This window comes from Leuciscus leuciscus, assembly GCF_965113295.1.
Source record: "Leuciscus leuciscus genome assembly, chromosome: 16".
NCBI lineage: Eukaryota > Metazoa > Chordata > Actinopteri > Cypriniformes > Leuciscidae > Leuciscus > Leuciscus leuciscus.
The window spans coordinates 23,243,360-23,261,221 of record NC_138740.1 but is presented as its reverse complement, the minus strand read 5'-3'; the positions used below and the strand labels follow the sequence as shown (position 1 = coordinate 23,261,221).

Here is a 17,862-nt window from a genome sequence, read left to right as displayed (position 1 = left end):
TTTGAGGCACACAGAGTAGGATTGTGTAGCATCAGTGGGAGGAGGAGGAGGAGAGTTTCAGGGTTGCTTGTGTTAAGTACTCTCGAATGCGTCCGTGGGCGACTACTGCGGTTAACACGCCGTAGCTCAGCGACGATCATGTGAGAACAAGAAAACGAGGTGGGGAAAGGGGAGAAAGCATGAGCGATTTAGCTCAGTCATTTGTGTTTTTCACAGAAACAGTGCAACATCTTTTCCTTTGGTCGGTGCCAATAACCTGAGAGGTTGTTAAGTCACCACGTGGGTGAAGGGCATCATTGGAGCAGCATAACGTGGTGCACAGAGATGCGACAAGCACTTTGAGTTGCATTGTGAGAGCCCCTTCCCCCTCCCCTCTGAAACCACACTCTATCGCTGTAGGCCCCTATCGCACAAAAACATCTCACAACAACAGCCTCGGTGGTTTCTCTGCATACAGTTGTTGTCTGTACTCTACGCTCAAGGCTTATTTACCGTAGGGTGCTATTTTTTAATGTACTCTTCTCCCTCATCTTTTGGGTTGAGGTCGGGATCTTTAAGTTTCTACACACCCCTGTGATGCGAGCAGGTGGTACAGAGGGAGGAGATGAGCTTTCTGTAAGAGAAAGTCACTTTATGGATACAGTTTTTACTGAGTACAGCAGATCTTTGTATAAAAGATGATGCGCTGAACAACTGCATGTCTTTTTTTTTTAAATGAAATTTTGTTTTATCCTCCAATTTTTTTGTGTGAAAAATGTAAAGTTGTTTCCATGCGAAATACCATCAGGAGCTTGCATTGTCAAAATGTGATGACTTCCTGTGAAAACTTTACCACAAACAGGTTGAGCAGACTAGTCAAATGATCAAGCTGGCGTGTCTTGCCATCCTACAACCGTTACCACAAGGCTCATATGTCTGGGAAAAAGCGCACAGCCACATTCACAAGACCCCATCGAGGAAGTTAAAAGCAGTGAGAGAGACTGAAAAAGAGATAAACAGATCAAAAGATTAAAAGAATGAATCTTAATGTCATTCAAAAGACATTCAAAACACTGACTAAATATTGACTTCTTTTTTGATTCATAATCATGACACTTGTTCTAACATTTAGAATGTTAAAAAGTATGCATTTGGCATATTAAATACATATTTGGACATTATAAAATGATTCATACAGCGTTTGAGCCATCCTTAAATGAAGCTATATTAAGCACAAGTTTGCACAATATCGCTTTTGCACAGTTCAAGACACAAGACCTTAAAGTCCTGAAATCAAAATTGAATATTGCAGAATTTATTATAAATTGTTTATCCATGCACATTATTATTTTTTTAATTCATGTGCCCTCGTAGACTTTAATCAAAATAACTTCCCCTACCTCAACAATCCAATCAATTCCCGATGGACAAAATCAATCCCGCCCTACATTTTTTCCCTCATATATACACAACTTAAAGGAATAGTTCACCTAAAAATGAAAATAATCCCATAATTTACTCACCCTCAAGCCATCCTATAGGTGTAAATTAATTTGTTTTTACAGCTGAACACAATTGGAGTTATATTAAATAATATCCTGGCTCTTCCAAGCTTTGTAATAGCATTTGAATAGAGCCTTGAGTTTTTGAAGCTCCAAAACGCGCATCCATCCCTCATAAAAGTAACCTCTGACCTGATGCATTACGTTTATATATTATAAATGTCATATTTCGATTATAGTTTAAGGTGCAGTAAGCGATTTCTGAAAAACACTTGAAAATGGATCGGACTGAGCACCACAACAAACTTGAAGCCAATCAGCAGTAGGGGGCGTGTCCACTCATGATGGGGGAGGAGAGAGTAAGCAAGAGGGAGATTTAAAGAAAGACTGTTGAAAGAGAGATGGCTGAGAGAGTCTTTACCAAAAAAAAAAAAAAAAATGTCAGAGGAATATCACAGGAAAAAGAAGGGTTATGATCAGGCAAGAGCTCTGGGACCTGCACTAATATTAGAAAAGCTTTCCAGCTCTGAACAGACCCAAGCGAGAAACCCTGAAACCGGATGCAGAGGTTACAGTGTTGTTTTTGCTCCATATGTGATTAAAATGGTTTTGAGTGTGTGCAGCTGTTGACTAACAACGGACTCTTGCTTACATATCTTCTGTACTGTATGTTAATTTTTTTGTTCTTCCTTTTCGTTCGTTCGTCATTTTTGTTTTGATGACGCAAGAGTTGCAACTATGGGAGCGGAGAAGGCCATTCTTTTTGTTCTTTTTGAAGAATTTTCAGAGCCTGATGAAATCTGTATAAATACGTGTTTAATACTGCAAAATACGCTCAGTGTTACAGTCACTGCCCTTGCCGTCCAGAACAAAAGAGAACATCCCAATCGAGTGAAGGGATTTGTTGAATGTGGTTCCTAATTATTGTGATCCAACATTTGCCTCGCATTTCAGGATGAAAAGACAAACATGTCTTCTAATATCTTCAATTGTTGCGTATACCGAGCTGCAGCAGACACATTTGTAAACGACTTTACTTGGACCCATTGTGCGAGCTGTCTCTTTAATACCGCGTGGTTTACATGTTGCTGCTGATTGGGCTGATATTTTTGACACACCCACCAAACAAGAGAAAACGTCCATTGCACACCGTTTCCAGGAAACATGTAGTTCAACCCGGAAACCGTAGCAAAACGTTGCATACTGTGCCCAGGTGGTATTTATAGCATAGGGGGCGGGACACTTTACATTCTAGAGAGCATTTGATTGGACAGAATATGTGACAAGAAGCTGAAGTCCAGGGTGACGTCATAAAAAAAATCTGTGATCCAATTTAGCAGAAGTGAGGGATGTAAGTTTTGAATGCTTAATATCTCCTAAATGTGAATTTTGTCATTGGTTTGGATGGAACACACCAGCTTATTCATAACCTTAAGCCTAACATATTTCAGTTTTGATTTCAGGGGGCCTTTAAGCTTTGTTTGGATTTTTCCGCTGTGATAGTGTCATCCACTCTTGCATTGCATGTTCGTGCATTTTGCGGGCGGAGCAATGAAGGGAGGGGGGTGTTTGTTTGGGTTTATTTCAAACATCAAGTGTTAAACAATTATTCTCAGAACTTGCCTTGCTGCACCTTTAAGTTTCATGCCGACTTAACGTTTTACTAGCTTCTTTATATTTTGCCCCATCAAAGAATATAGTGCCAAAAGAGCAATGCACGGTAGTGCCATTTAATTCCTGACTGAATAAGTTGAGCGAATGATTCATTCACTACGTTTACATGCAGCCAATAACCCGTTCAAAACCGGAATATTAGCAATAACCCGGTCGCGCACGGCCATGTAAACACCGGCAAAAACCCGGATATGCTCATATCCCGGTTTTTAAAAACCCGAATATGATCCCTGGGGTACCCCTTTTCTAACCCGAATATTTGGTCATGTAAACGCGTATCGGCATATCCCCATCAAAAGGAACATTGATTTGTGTTCTGTGCATGTTCTATTCGCAAGGAATCTTGGTCTTTTGAGTAGAGACGGCGCATACAAAAACCTGCGTGCAGTATATCGGAAGTAAACAAGAAGTAGAGGTAAACACATAGACAGTATATAAACGGGTAAACATGGCGAGACGCCATGTAAACGGGTTATTCCGAATGTTTCAGAAACCCAAATAGTGACCTTAACCCGACCATAACCCGAATATTGACAGCTTGTAAACGTAGTCAGTGATTCACTCACATGACAGTCACCCACAGATAGATTAGTGTCACTGAAAAATCCCCACCACTAATGCAGACTGATGACTAATGAGCTGCCTGGAACGCACAAATAGTGAAATGCCTCAGTGCTGCTGTTGCAGTGTCGCTTAGCCAATCAAATTCGAGGGCCTTACTGTGCCTATCAATGGAATTCTTATAAAAATAGGAAGGTTCTAGAAGATGCTGCTTCTCTTCTGGCTTACGTATTTTAGCCGTGATTATAGTATATTCACAAGATTGTGATATGTAGAAGTCCTATTAGTTATATCTGATGGTTTAAACTGAATGTGTTATATCAAGTGTGATGTTGTGGAGCATAAAAAATGAAGCCACTATATTCTTTGATAAACTGGTTAATGCGACAGCAGTGGCGTGAACTTTAATGTGTGAGTTCCGTGTTAGAAAATAGCATGCATGGTGCAGTAAGTGTGAAACAAAAAGAAATTGTACTTACTGCTGGGGTGTCACTGAAAAAAAAAAGAGATATTATACAAAATATGTACATCATTTCGAACTCAAATGTATCAGGAGTTTAAATGAACAGGAATTATGATAAAGACATGTAAATTTGGAGACCTCTGTTCTGACTCGACTTCCAGATAAGTTACAAGTATTGTTGGTAGAGGGCAGTAAAAAAATAGACAACCCTTAAAAAAATGTAAACTGTTCCATGAAAAGTAATTATGGTTAATGTGAAATTTATAGTCAGAAAAAATATCCAATATATTTAAAAAATAATAATACAAGAATACCAATACAAAAATGTACAGTCCTTACTTTATTGGCACTGAAAGAACTATTAAACTCCAGAAAATTACATCCAGAAAGTGATACACAATACATGATTATTTGACAGTTTTGTATAAATGTTGAAACCTAGAGCTAAAAGATGATCACTTTTAAACAAAGTACAGTTTCCTGCATTTACATGATGCACTATTCCTGTAGAACAGCCCATTCCGTTGGCAAAATTGTAAGAGAATGTATAAAATAGTTTTTTCCTTAACTTTTAAAGTAAACAGTGAATGGTTATTGCTATTTAATTGCACATAATCATTTAAAGAGCTGTGCAAATGTATCAAGTAAATTGTGATGATTGCTTTCATGAAGTAACCTGGTAGTTTTGAGAATATCTTTTCTGTACACCGAACAACTTATCCCAGTCTATATGACGCCTCCTGAGATGTTTCATCATACTTGCACATGCCCTCCAGCACATTCTAGATCCCACCAACAAACAACAATCACAGAAATATTTATTTCAATAGAATATTAAACATCCCAGCTCAAACTCCTCTCATTGTCCTCATCTTCGTTTTCTCTGCTCCACGTACTTCAACTTGTCAATGTCACTTTCAAGATCAGCACCATTCGTTGACGCTGTGACATAACCGATTCAGGGCTCCAAGTCTCTGCAACTGATTCTTCAAAACATGGAGAAGAAAAAAGCTTTAAAAGTCCCTATTCGTAGAGACTAATCCAGATTGGTCACTGGCAACAGCCACTGCAATGCAGAGAATTCCTGCTTCTTTCTGTAAGAGGTTGTGGGGATGAATCTTGGCAGCTGATTTTAAAAGTTCTCCTAGAAAAAAAAAATGAGACTGTGGGTTTGCTTCAGTGGGAGCCCATGTTTCTGAGATGAGCCTGTGCTCCAGCACAAGCAAGGGAAATAACAGACACTTTTACATTACAAACACAAATAAATCAGTGCATACTAATACAGATACTCCAGTGCAGACACGCACATCTTGCAGTAGTGTTTCATGTCAGTAGCCCAAAACCCTCTTACTTTCATTTAGATTAAACTTAATCATTATTATTAGTCAAATAACTAATCATTATTATTAAGAATTAGTCAAAGACAAACACATCCCAATCCAAATATAGTGTTTTAACTTTCTTCAAACAATAGTTTTGCTTGTATTAATCGGGAGCCCAGAAAAAACGGGTTGAATGTTATAGAAGGAAATTCAAAAGGCAGACACAGCTTATTTATACCACTCATCATTGGGACTCACTGAAACCGCATCTCAACACCACAGTTAGTCGGTCAGGGAGACTGTAAGTCTTGTTAAATGCCGATACAGTAAATCCCACACGTTTGGTTGTTAGTTTATGGGTTAGCAGATCTGCGACGTGGCCCGCTCTCATTTCTGCAGGCCGCAGGTCTGACTCGATAGAGCTCAGAGTGAGACGGAGAGATTGAGATGTCAGACCCGCGTGAGGAAGTCCAGGCTGAGGGAGGCAGGGATGTGTATGGCTTCCAGAGTGAGCGCTGAAGGAGTGTAAGGGAAGAGCACAGGGAAGGTGTACTTTGTGTCCACCAGCAGTTGGTTGATTTCTATCCGATCTTGGAGGCGATTCTGCAGAAGAAAATAAGAATATTAATCAGACATGCTCATTAAGAAGTCAATAATAAATTATGAAACAATAATAATTTATTATACAAGCTTTTGAACGCTTGTACTGTATGTGTATGTGAAAAAAAGAATTCTGATGAATGATCAAATGGCACTTGTTAAAGCCTGTCTAGAGGAGGTATAAATGTAAACAGGCTGTCTTTAGTTAATGTGCAGAGGAATAAAAAATTAAATAATGAAATATATGCAAAAATATATGATCTCAACAGACTTTGTAGCATAAACAGAAGTAACAGATGTGCAACGATCTATCTAAAAATACAATTTAAGTCAATCAAACAAAACGTTTACCAGTTTGGGGTCAGTAAGATTTGTTTTTTAAAATAAATAAATTATTATTCAGTAAGGATGCATTAAATTGATCAAAATGAAAGTAAAGACATTTATTATGTTGCAAAAGATTTCTATTTCAAATAAATGCTGCTTTTTTAACTTTGAACTTTCAGGATTCAAAGATCACATGAAAATAATAAATAAATATATACAAATATTTTAAAAAATAATTTCAGGGGACATGAAATGTATGAAACATGTATGGAGAACAAGGCAGACATGACTTTTAACGATAAAACAAAAACATCTATGTCCATAGTACAAAGACAGCATCGCAACCAATCATGCATGTCATTGGTCATGGAAATACCCAAGTTATACTATTTAAAAATAAATTAAAACAGAAAATTAAAATATTTTTTACAACTTTAATAATATTTCTATAATTTCTATATTAAATATAAATATACCTTACTATTAATTAAACATTTCATTTTTTTATATTAAACTTTTTAAGTAGGAGTGTGTTTGGTAGGATATTATTTTTGCTGTGGTTATGAACTACTGAAATTTGCAAGTGTGTGTACATAGTTGTACCTGTATGTCTCTTATGAAGGACACAGTGACTCGTTCCTCAAACTCATTGAGTGGCGTGTACAAGTTCAGAATCTTCACAATCTGAGGTGGAGTAAATGCAAGATTAAGACCATGAAAAGTCAATAATTTATTTTTTTTAAATCCAGTAAACAAATGTTAAATGCTAAATGAATGTTAAATGTCTACCTGCTGTAAGCTGAGGGCGGTACAGAGCGAACAAATGGCCTCTGCGTCTTGGGAGGTCTTCTTCTTCACTTGCAGCAGCTGGGCGGCCTGGATAACAGGCTCCATGGTGGTTATAGTTCCACCATGGTGCAGATTCTTACCTCTCACCCATTCCTCCAACTGACTGATGTTGTACCTGAAACAATACCAATGGACGAGATGGTCGTTACACTCATTAGACGTTCCTGAAGATATAACTAGGCTTTGGATTGGCCTGAAAGCATCAAATGTGTACCTGAGCTGCATGCCGGTACTCCAGGAGCAGACGTCTTTGCGCAAAAGCAGGTTGTTGAGGGTCACTGCATTGATGGAGTAGAGGAGTTGGCGAACCATCTGCTGGCCGATCTCAGGGTCCAGGCCGTGGTCCGCCATGGTGGTGTAAAACTGTCCCAGCTGCCTGATCAGTGCCTGCAGCGTGTAGCCCGCCGGACCTCCACTCTCACAGTCCATACTAGAGGAGCGGTTCCTGTAGCCCATGGGCTTCACTCCGGCCAGGCTGGGAATGCTCTCACTCTCAAGCATGGCAGATACTACCAAAACCAAACACACAAACATTTACTACTTATGATATATCAGAATCTGCAAATCATTAAAATGTTTAACGTGTCTCTATGTACCCACCAATCATGGGTTGCATGATGTTCTCCGCCACTCTGATGAGCTGCTGATAGATCTGGATGGAAAGGTCACTCAGAACCTGTCGATACTCCGCAAGGTCAAAGTTCTTCAGGCAGTGCTCGTTCTGCTTGGGACTGTTCTGTGTCATAAACGCCTATGACAGGAATCAACAGAATAATCAAACCAAAGATTAGTAGGCGGGGTCAACTGGGGCTTTAAAACCAGACTTTTGATGGCAGACTATGTCGTTATATATGTTAAAATGTGGTAAATGGATCTAGCTCTTATTTGCAGCTGAAATCTTCATCTGACGATGCACCGTAATGAAAATTCTGGGCCGAAATCAAAAATTCTGGATGCACTTGGCCCGAAAACTTAGCTTTTAAAAAGTAGCTTTTTTTTTTACAACTTAATTTAACCAGCGTTGCCCAGCACGGCTATATACCAAACAGCACAGTAGGGCTATTGAAAACAGAAACAAGTATACTACTGTACATAGAAATTTCATGTCAGCACGTTATTTGAGCGAACTTTGCTTTTCCAATTGCTTTTCGTATGGGCCATGAGCAACTAAGCGAAGCGCATGTGCATATAGCGGAATATTGAGCGGAGCGTCAAACTGCGCAGTGATAGCAGCTAGAGCGAGAGTGAAACCTGAGCGCTGAACACTTAAGGGTGAATAGCATGTATTTTTGGACGTTTTTCTCTTTCAGCCAAAAAACAAAAATACAATTTTCGGCTGATAATTTTCAGCAGCCAAAATTTCGGTGCATCCCTAAAAATATCCAATGAACAAACATGCAAGGAAAAAAACAACTGTAAAAAGGCTGTGACATCTCACCTCGTCCCCGCTGTACTGCTTCAGACAGTGCAGGAGTCGACTGGTATTCGCCAGCCAGAAGGAGGTCATCTCAAAGTCATCGTTGTTTTTCTGGAGAATGAATAAAAACAGGGATGATGGACAACCTATCATTATGAGCTTATACACTACCATTTATACTTATATACCCACCAAGCCTGCATTTATTTGATCAGAAACACAGTAAAAACAGAAATATTGTGTGCCACTTTTGATAAATTTAATGCACCCTTGCTGAATAAAAGTATTAATTTCATTAAAAAAAAATCTTATTGACCCCAAACTTTTGGACGGTAGTGGGAGTGTGTTGATGTGATTGTATTCAATATACATACCTTCAAGACCTTTTTAATGGCATTGATGGTTGCAGTAAGGAGGGAATGAACTTTCTGGTCGTCGTTGATGTAGTCGGCATGACGAATGCACATGAAAAGGATGTAGGCGGGGAGGCAGGGGACAGTGGCCGACACGGCATTTGGCTTCATGTCTAAAGACAAGACCTGTGTATTAATTACAACCATAGAACCTCCACATTCAAACGTGCCTGCATGCAACCACACATACCAGTAATCAAAGACTTGACCAGCAAGGCCTCATCTTCTTTGTAGTACTCCAGCATGCCTTCAAAGTCCTTTTCTTTCCTTTGTACAGTGACCTGACGAGTCAGCTCTGGTCTGCTCCTAGTGGCCTGAGAAACTATAGAAAGAATAACAGCACATCAGCACAAGGCTCTACTAAAAGTTTAATGTTAAACACGGAGAACAAAGGTAAACATTTAACCTTCCAGCTCTTGCACTTTCTTCATATAGATCCTCAACTGCTTCTTCAACTTCTTCTCGTTCTTCTCCAACTTCTCAACAAGTTCCTTTAGATCCTGGAGAACAATCATCACAGTCATCTTGAGTGAGCCAATAGTGTTGGATGCAATGATACTTTACTGCCCTTTTAGTATTAGTGGCTAGTAGTTTGAGGGCTCATTGAAAAATAATTGTCTTGTTTTCAAATATATATATTTTTTTATACATATACACAATTATACATATACACACATATACATAATTATTTTGTATATATAAATACACACACATGCATGTATATTTTTAAGAAATATTTGCATACATATACTGTATATGAAGAGTTCAGATGCAAAAGCCTCTAAATGCCATCTGAAATTTTCTTATAGAATGATCATTTTTATCAAGCTTGTATATTTAAGTTCAGTAATTTCACTTAAATGACAATTAATAGGTAATCTTCATTGCCATTTAAGTGAAATTATTGAATTTAAATATACAAGCTTGATAAAAATGATCATTCTATAAGAAAATTTCAGATGGCATTTAGAGGCTTTTGCATCTGAACTCTTCATATATTTATATATAATTTATATTATATATATAAGTATATTTTTTTATATAAATAACACAGTTTTTCTTAAATATATACATGCATGTGTGTGTATTTATATATACAAATTGAATTATACACAGTACACACACATATATTATTTAAACACAAACTTTTATTTTGGATGCGATTAATCGCGATTAATCTTTTCACAGCCCTAATATATATATATATATATATATATATATATATATATATATATATATATATATATATATACACACACACTATGTATATTATTAAAACAAGTGGATAAAAAAAATATATTTTTTTAACATTTTTCAGAGGCAAAACTGATTGTGTAAAATAAATTTTTTTAGAGGTTGTCATCTTGTTTTTTTCCCCAAATAGTTTATATTGTTTTAGCATAAGTCTAGCATAACTTAGAGGTTTATGCCTAAAACAAGACCCTCAATTGGCCAATTAAGTATGAAAAATACATTTCAAGTCAAAATATATTATCTGAAAACAAGTGTATACTATTTTAAGGAGTCTAGATAATTTTAGGGAAAAAAAGAAGACAAAAATGATTTTCGCCGCTTTTTTAGATGAGCCCTCACCAGGTTTTCGTTGGTGAGGCGTGTGATTTCCTGCTGCACGCTGAACTCCACCAGAGCTTCAGGAGAAAGCGTGGAGAAGTGGTTCAGCATGTCCTGCTTCTTCTCCAGATTGTCCTTCAGCAGTTCGACCTGCGTGTGGAGAGCCTCTAACTCATCCTTGTGCTGTCGAGACTGTGTCTGCAGCTGGGCCTCCAGCAGCCTGAACACATTCAAACATGACACACTATGGTATAAGCGGGTGTGAAAAGTGTACATACTCACTCTCTAACAGTTAGCCCTCAAAACATTTCACAAAAATCTATATATGCCAAATGATCTTTTACTGATTGAAAAACATTGACATATACAGAGACCTCGAAACAGAAAAGCCAGTTAAAGCTGAAGGGAAATCAAAGAAAATTAAAGCACAACCTGGCAACTTGCTTTAGACCCTGGTATGCCAGACCAAGCTCCCCATCTTCATTCAAATAACCCCAGTCTTGTGCTTTACTGGTGTTCGAGTAACGGAGAGCCAAAGAGACAAAGAAGCGGCAGCAGACAGAGAGGAGGGAAAGGCAGAAGAGAAGAATGACAAGATGGCAGGGCCAGTTAGTTTAGCAAAGCAAGGCATGGCAGGTCATGCCATTAGTCTGAAGACGTCAAGCATGAGGGCACATCTGAATTATCTGCAAGTATAGAGGTCATGTAGCTGTTATGACTTGGATTATTTCTCATTTCTGTTTTGTAGGTGAGCTGCCTGCCCAAGCAATATTTGTAAGGAGATGTGGCAATCTCAGGAAATGAGAAATAGAGAAAGGTAGGAAAAACAAATGAATGAGAAATCAGAGCTCAGTCCTGAGACCACAAAGAACGAAAACGTATTCTTTCAAATGTAATCAGCACCTCATCTAAAATCTGTCACTCTCCGACTCATATTGTTTCAAAAGACCACTTTAAAATTGTGACAGCGAGAAAAGTCAGAGCAACCTGGGTGAATACTGAACAGATTTCAGGGTCAGGTTTAAGGATACACTGGCCAAAGACAAAAAGATAAAAAGCCAGAGATGAAAATTTAAATAGACTGTACTAAGGCACCTTTTTTGAACACTCCTACATAGTCTCCAAAATTAACCCTCAGTAAGTGCCAAATGGGCTTCAGTGAGTAAAAAAAGAAAGAAAGAAAAGGTACTTGCTAGCTGGTCAGTAACTTAACAAGGAATTGCTACATAATAATTAGTTTAAATGTAACTGTAAGAACAATAGTGTGACCCTCACTGATCGGTCAAAAATAAATAAATATGAAAACATGCAAAAACAAGAGAGAAACAACTAAATATTAATACATTTTTATGTTGTAGTCAATGTATTATTTTTCCTCTGTGCTTTTTTTTGCATTGTAAAATAAAACATGTTTTTTTTGCAAATTGCCAAATATTTTTGTCAGAGAAATACCGTAATCAAGTTTGTTTTGTTCTTTCCTTCTTAAAATATTTCAAAAATATTAAATATTTTCCTCATATTTTGATGGTTTAATTGAACTTGTAGGCTCGTTAAAAAAAAATATCCTCTCCGGGCTTCACTTTTGCCCACTACTGTATAACTCAATTTATACCAAGAAATAATTGTTGTAGTCATTAAATAATTGCTTGGTTCTCTTTATAAAGCTCACCTGAATTTGTTAGATCATTAGACATGATGCTGTATATAATAATATTTTTTTTTTTACTGTTTTGCATGAAAGTAATGCAAAATAAAGTTTTGTGGCATAAAAATGTCTCCAACTCAACTTGAGCCAGTGGTGGCCTATAAATTTGACAGAAAAATTTCAGGTAACTTTTACATTTTTAGCTTTGAGACTGTGACAGCACGTGATTGGTGATTGGCTCTCCCGTAAACTAAGGTATACTGCTGAAAATGAAATTAGACAGCATGAAGAGCTGAATCAGAGAGCTGCTCTGGATCTTGCAAACAGTCAATACCACTGAATTCCATCTTCATAAACAAAAAGACAAATGAGTACGTGGAGGAGAGCTGGTGTCACTTTAAAAGCTTTTCATTTTGCAGATTGGGCTGCCTTACTTCTTTGAATCAGGCGCATTCACAATGTCCTCCGCGTCCACGGGCTTCTTGTTGTTGGTCCATTCTGATACATCATTGGAATTCTGTATGGATGAAACAAAGATATCAATAGAGAACAACGAGTGAATGTTTATATGTCTGATGTGGGACATTTTTATACATTTCAGCAACTCAATCTTATGGACAGGAAAAATATATCTGTGTGGGCCAAATATAACAGTGAGAGCAAGAAAGAGAGCTTTCTTTCCGAGCGTAATCAATACTGACTCTGATTCGCCCACCTCAGCAGATTCAGACAGGCTGGTGAATATAAAGCCACTTTCACTAGCAGTGCAGGTTTTGCAAAGCTCAGACAAACTATCACTATTACACACAACATTTGTTGAATTTAAATTACTCTGAGCTCCATCAAAGCCTATTATAAGCCATATATCCCATGCAATGTCTCCATGTCTGACTGCTCCACTGGAGACTGATGGAATACCAATGGATTAGAAAGTCTAATACAATGACAGACTAAAATAGCTTAATTTGGTAAGACAACAGCTAGGGCTGGGTATTTAAAAAACGGTATCGGTATTTATCGACGTACACCATTGTCGGTAACGATATGAAAAATGTTCTATATATTTTCATTCAAATGCACGCGCGACCACCACAACGTTGCCCAACATCAAATGGCAAGCGCAATGAAAGCGGAACGAAACTGCGTTATTTTGTGCTTCACGGACCGTTTATCAGTTTGGACCATCAATGTCAGTGAGTACAGCGCGATCCGATCTTGATCAAGCGACACTGTTACTACACAGCTCTAAGAGATCCGGTAAAGAAAGCATTTGAATTCGCCACTGAAGTAATAACATCGCTGCAAGATCTAGTGAGAAGCATTCACACTTCTCCGTTATTAACAGATCAAACAGCGCTGACGTGGAAACCAGGAGAAACATTGTGCCATGAATGAACTAGTTATAGGCTTTAAGTCCACAGATCAGCAACATTCATTGTATAGGCTATGGCTTTACTGTAGTAACACTCACTGTAACCATGGAAGTTTGACAGGAATAGTAAAATGCTTTCAAGTACGTCACACATCTTTTTCCAGCACTTCAAAACTCAAATATTATCATATTTAAATGTTATTTGTAATGTGATGACCAAAACATTATTTGTTCATCCTTCAAATACATTACCCCCATTTATAAAACTAAAAGTTTCAAGATGTAGGGAAAACTCTTTTTAAACTTAAAATAATTTCTCTTTTAATAATTATATATTTTTTAAATCAAGGAAATTTCTTTGGCATTTCTTTCTTTTTGTTGTATCGAAAAATTTACCTAACCGTGACACCACTGTGTCGCATCGATCCGTGAATTTTGTGAACCGTTACACCCCTACTTATTACAGATGTTGATCTACCTCAAAGTTTCAAGACCTACCTTGATTCTTCTACGTTTACACTTTTACATTGCACACATTTTGTAACATTTTTAAGTTCAAGAGTTTCTTTAACGCTTACTTTTTTATCTTAATATAAGACATAAAGAAGATATTTTTGTTTACATTTAATTTTTGACTGCTAAAACAAATTGTTGTTTGCCTTAATAATGTGGATAAAAAAATAAAAAAGTGGTTTAAATTCAAACTTTTGTACTTGCCTTAAAAAAAAAAAGGTTATAAAAAAAGTCAATAATTATCGATACCGAACGATATGAAACATTATATCGTGATAATTTTTTTTAGCTATATCGCACAGCCCTAACAATAGCAGTAAAAAATGGATTAGAAGCCCTCAAAGGTTAAATTTATAAAATGTGTACGTCGACTGATGTGTGGGTAATGTTTTCAGACTCACAATGTGGTTTATGTTCTCTGACTGTCTCGTGGAGTTCACAATTTGGGTCTTAAGCATAAGGACCTCCTCCTTGCGCACATCCAGCTCCTCATTGGCCGCTTTGAGTTGATTGAGCAGCAGGTTGTAGCCCTCTTGAAGCTCATTGGACGAGTTGTTCTCGGAGGCCCTGTCGGCCACCGCTTTCCTCAACTCGTTCAGGTCATTCTTCAACTTCTTATTCTCCGTTTCGAGCTCTTGCCGCTGTAAGCAGAATTTTTTTTTTAAAGAGTCTGAAAGAGGGTAAAAAGTCTATAATTTTTTTTACCACTTAAAGGATGATTTTTTTATTCAAATCTATCAAAAGTGACCCGAGGCAAAAAGTTGCAAATAAGCCAGAACGTATGTGTGTTTGTGTGAGAGAAAGAAACTTTGAAACAGAAAGAGATGGAAAAAATACAAAAATCAAGCATTGCTGACGGCAGCAATTGTATCCAGGTTAACCGAACGCCTGTAGCTAAAGCTTTGATCAGACGCAAAGACTGTTTGAGAACAAGAACCATCAGCAATTATTATATAAGCATACAGTGCAATGTTGGAGCGATTTAAGAAAACAAACAAATCAGTTATGTAATTCTACTGCCTTGAGATTCACTTGAGCTCCGCTGCACAACCACCCAGCTTTAGCCCCACCAAACATTTGCTTAGCACCGGCGCATCCTCCCCTAATGATTATCCTGTTGACAACCTTTTTTTACTCTGTGTAACTTTCATTAAAAATCATAATAAAATATGGGTAAAATATGGGGGTAATATTGTAAATGTCAAGTTTATTTGTATACCGCTTTTCACAATACAGATTGTATCAAAGCAGCTTCACAGTATTAAATTAAAATAATACAACAAAGTTTGTTTCAAGAGGAATTTATTGATTGATAAAATTAAATTAAATATCCCCAAAATATCCCCAACTGAGCAAGCCAAAGGCAACAGTGCATGGCAAGGAACCGAAAAACTCCATCAAGTGACCTAATGGTGTCCTAAAACTCCATCAGGTGACCTAATGGAGAAAAAAAAACCTTGGGAGAACCCAGGCTCAGTCGGGGGCCAGTTCTCCTCTGGCATTTATGAGCTAGAGGCCGGATTGTAGTTTGAACTGTAGGATTATATGAATGCCTGGCTGAAGAGATGCGACTTTAATCTAGTTTTAAACTGGGAGAGCGAGTCTGAGCAACGAACAGTTTCAGGAAGACTATTCCAGAGTTTTGGAGCCAAATGTGAAAATGCTCTCCCTCCTTTGGTGGTTCTGGATATCCGAGGTATGACCAAAAGCCTTGAATTTAGTGATCTTAAAGAGCGCGATGGATTATAGGGCGATAGAAGATCCGTTAAATAGACTGGAGCTAAGCCGTTTAGGGCTTTATAAGTCAGTAGCAATACCTTATAATTAATACGGAGCTTTATAGGTAACCAATGCAGTGATGATAAAATCGGTGTTATATGATCATATTTTCTTGATCTCGTAAGAACTCTAGCGGCGGCATTTTGGACTAACTGTAGCTTGTTTATTGAGGATGCAGGACAACCAGCTAATAAAGCATTACAGTAATCCAGTCTCGAGGTCATGAATGCATGAACTAACTTTTCTGCATCAGAAACTGATAGCATATTACATAGCTTAGCAATGTTTCTAAGGTGGAAAAAGATAAGTAAAAAGATTTTTGAACCGATAAGTATTACCTCTGTCTTGTCTGGATTTAATAAAAGAAAATTACGCGTCATCCAATCTTTTATATCTTTAACACACTCTGTCAATTTGGAAAATTTAGCGTTTTCATCCGGCCGTGATGAAATATATATTTGAGTGTCATCAGCATAACAATGGAAACTAATTCCATGTTTCCTTATAATATTTCCAAATGGCATCATATATATGGAAAATAACAGAGGGCCTAATACAGATCCCTGTGGCACTCCATAGTTTACTGGAGTTATGATCGATTTTTCTCCATTTAAATAGACAAAATGGTAGCGGTCAGATAGGTATGATTTGAACCAGCTTAGTGCTTGTCCTTGAACACCAGTATAATTTTGTAGTCGATCTAAGAGTAATGTATGATCTATAGTATCGAACGCAGCACTAAGATCAAGTAAAACTAGTATTGAGATACAGCCTTGGTCAGAAGCTAAAAGTAAATCATTTGTGATTTTAACGAGCGCAGTTTCAGTGCTATGATGCGGTCTGAATCCAGACTGAAACTTTTCATAGATATCATTTTGTTGCAAGAAAGAGCCCAGTTGAGCGGACACCACTTTTTCTAATATTTTAGACAAATGTGCCTACAATGGTTTTAATGGAGGAGGAGTCAATTGCACGCGCAAGTACAGCGCGCGCATTAGCGATTGGCGATCATGCTGCTCATCAACAACAATCATATTGGAGAGGCGAGCTATTAAATATGAAGAAAAAGACTGCAGACTTTTGACACATCTTGGAATAGTTCAAAAGATAACAGACATATTGTCCTCTTGTAATCTGCTATTGGTGAGTATCTATACGTAGGCTACCCTGATCTTTTTGAAGATTCACTCACGTTATGAAAGTCAAATGATACATATTTATATAAATTCTTGCACTTTGTTTGCCCTAGCTAGCCTGGTGATGAAAAAAATAAAGAGAAAAGGTTGTTTTAGATCTAAACATATAGAATAATGCATTAAACAAGCGTCTTTGACTGTTATTGCATCTCTTCTGCTTTTTCAGTTTCTCGCGCCATGTTTTAAAACGCTGTGTCAAGTTAAAAGTTAACTTTACTCGACACCCGCGCTCTTTTCCATTTTGTTTGTGTTTTTAAAGCACAAGCGCCTTCCTTAATTTAGCTTACTGCAGTTTTAAAGCCCTCACTATCTGTTATACATGGACATAGTAAATACGTAGCTACGCCTATAGGCTATATGTCAATGGGACTGCAAGTTATAAGTATTATGCCTGTGTAGGGACTAATTACATGCTTGATTAGTGATATTAATGTGTACTTTATTTGTGTTATTAGTACATTACAAGTTCATTACGAGTGTCTTCGAAACATACAAGCCATATACCATAAGTGTATTATATTTGAGTAAAAAGTATATGCTCAGTAACCTTTGGCTTAAATTCCAAATACTACAAATTGCACACTTTGTCTTCAATAACAAAACAAATATTACTTAGCTATACTTTGTACTATATACTATTGTATACTATATAGGCTAATGTATTTTGAAAGTATACTT

General features: G+C 37.4%; 1 protein-coding gene across 3 annotated transcripts in view; it reads right to left on the bottom strand.

Moving 5' to 3' along the window:
* Window positions 1–4,506: 4,506 nt before the first annotated feature.
* myo5b (myosin VB) overlaps window positions 4,507–17,862 on the bottom strand; it is a 56,711-nt gene continuing 43,355 nt past the window's right edge. The window contains exons 28-40 of one of the 3 annotated variants that reach the window (XM_082140942.1): window positions 14,611–14,850; window positions 12,759–12,841; window positions 11,112–11,189; window positions 10,701–10,899; window positions 9,514–9,607; window positions 9,298–9,429; window positions 9,069–9,220; window positions 8,716–8,805; window positions 7,878–8,028; window positions 7,492–7,786; window positions 7,218–7,392; window positions 7,032–7,112; window positions 4,507–6,104 (exon numbers count right to left, since the gene is read on the bottom strand). In XM_082140942.1, coding sequence (XP_081997068.1) covers window positions 5,952–6,104; window positions 7,032–7,112; window positions 7,218–7,392; window positions 7,492–7,786; window positions 7,878–8,028; window positions 8,716–8,805; window positions 9,069–9,220; window positions 9,298–9,429; window positions 9,514–9,607; window positions 10,701–10,899; window positions 11,112–11,189; window positions 12,759–12,841; window positions 14,611–14,850 — 1,923 coding nt within the window. In that variant the 3' untranslated portion in view covers window positions 4,507–5,951. The remainder of the gene's footprint in view (window positions 6,105–7,031; window positions 7,113–7,217; window positions 7,393–7,491; window positions 7,787–7,877; window positions 8,029–8,715; window positions 8,806–9,068; window positions 9,221–9,297; window positions 9,430–9,513; window positions 9,608–10,700; window positions 10,900–11,111; window positions 11,190–12,758; window positions 12,842–14,610; window positions 14,851–17,862) is intronic. The other 2 variants (XM_082140940.1, XM_082140941.1) reach the window with 2 other exon arrangements.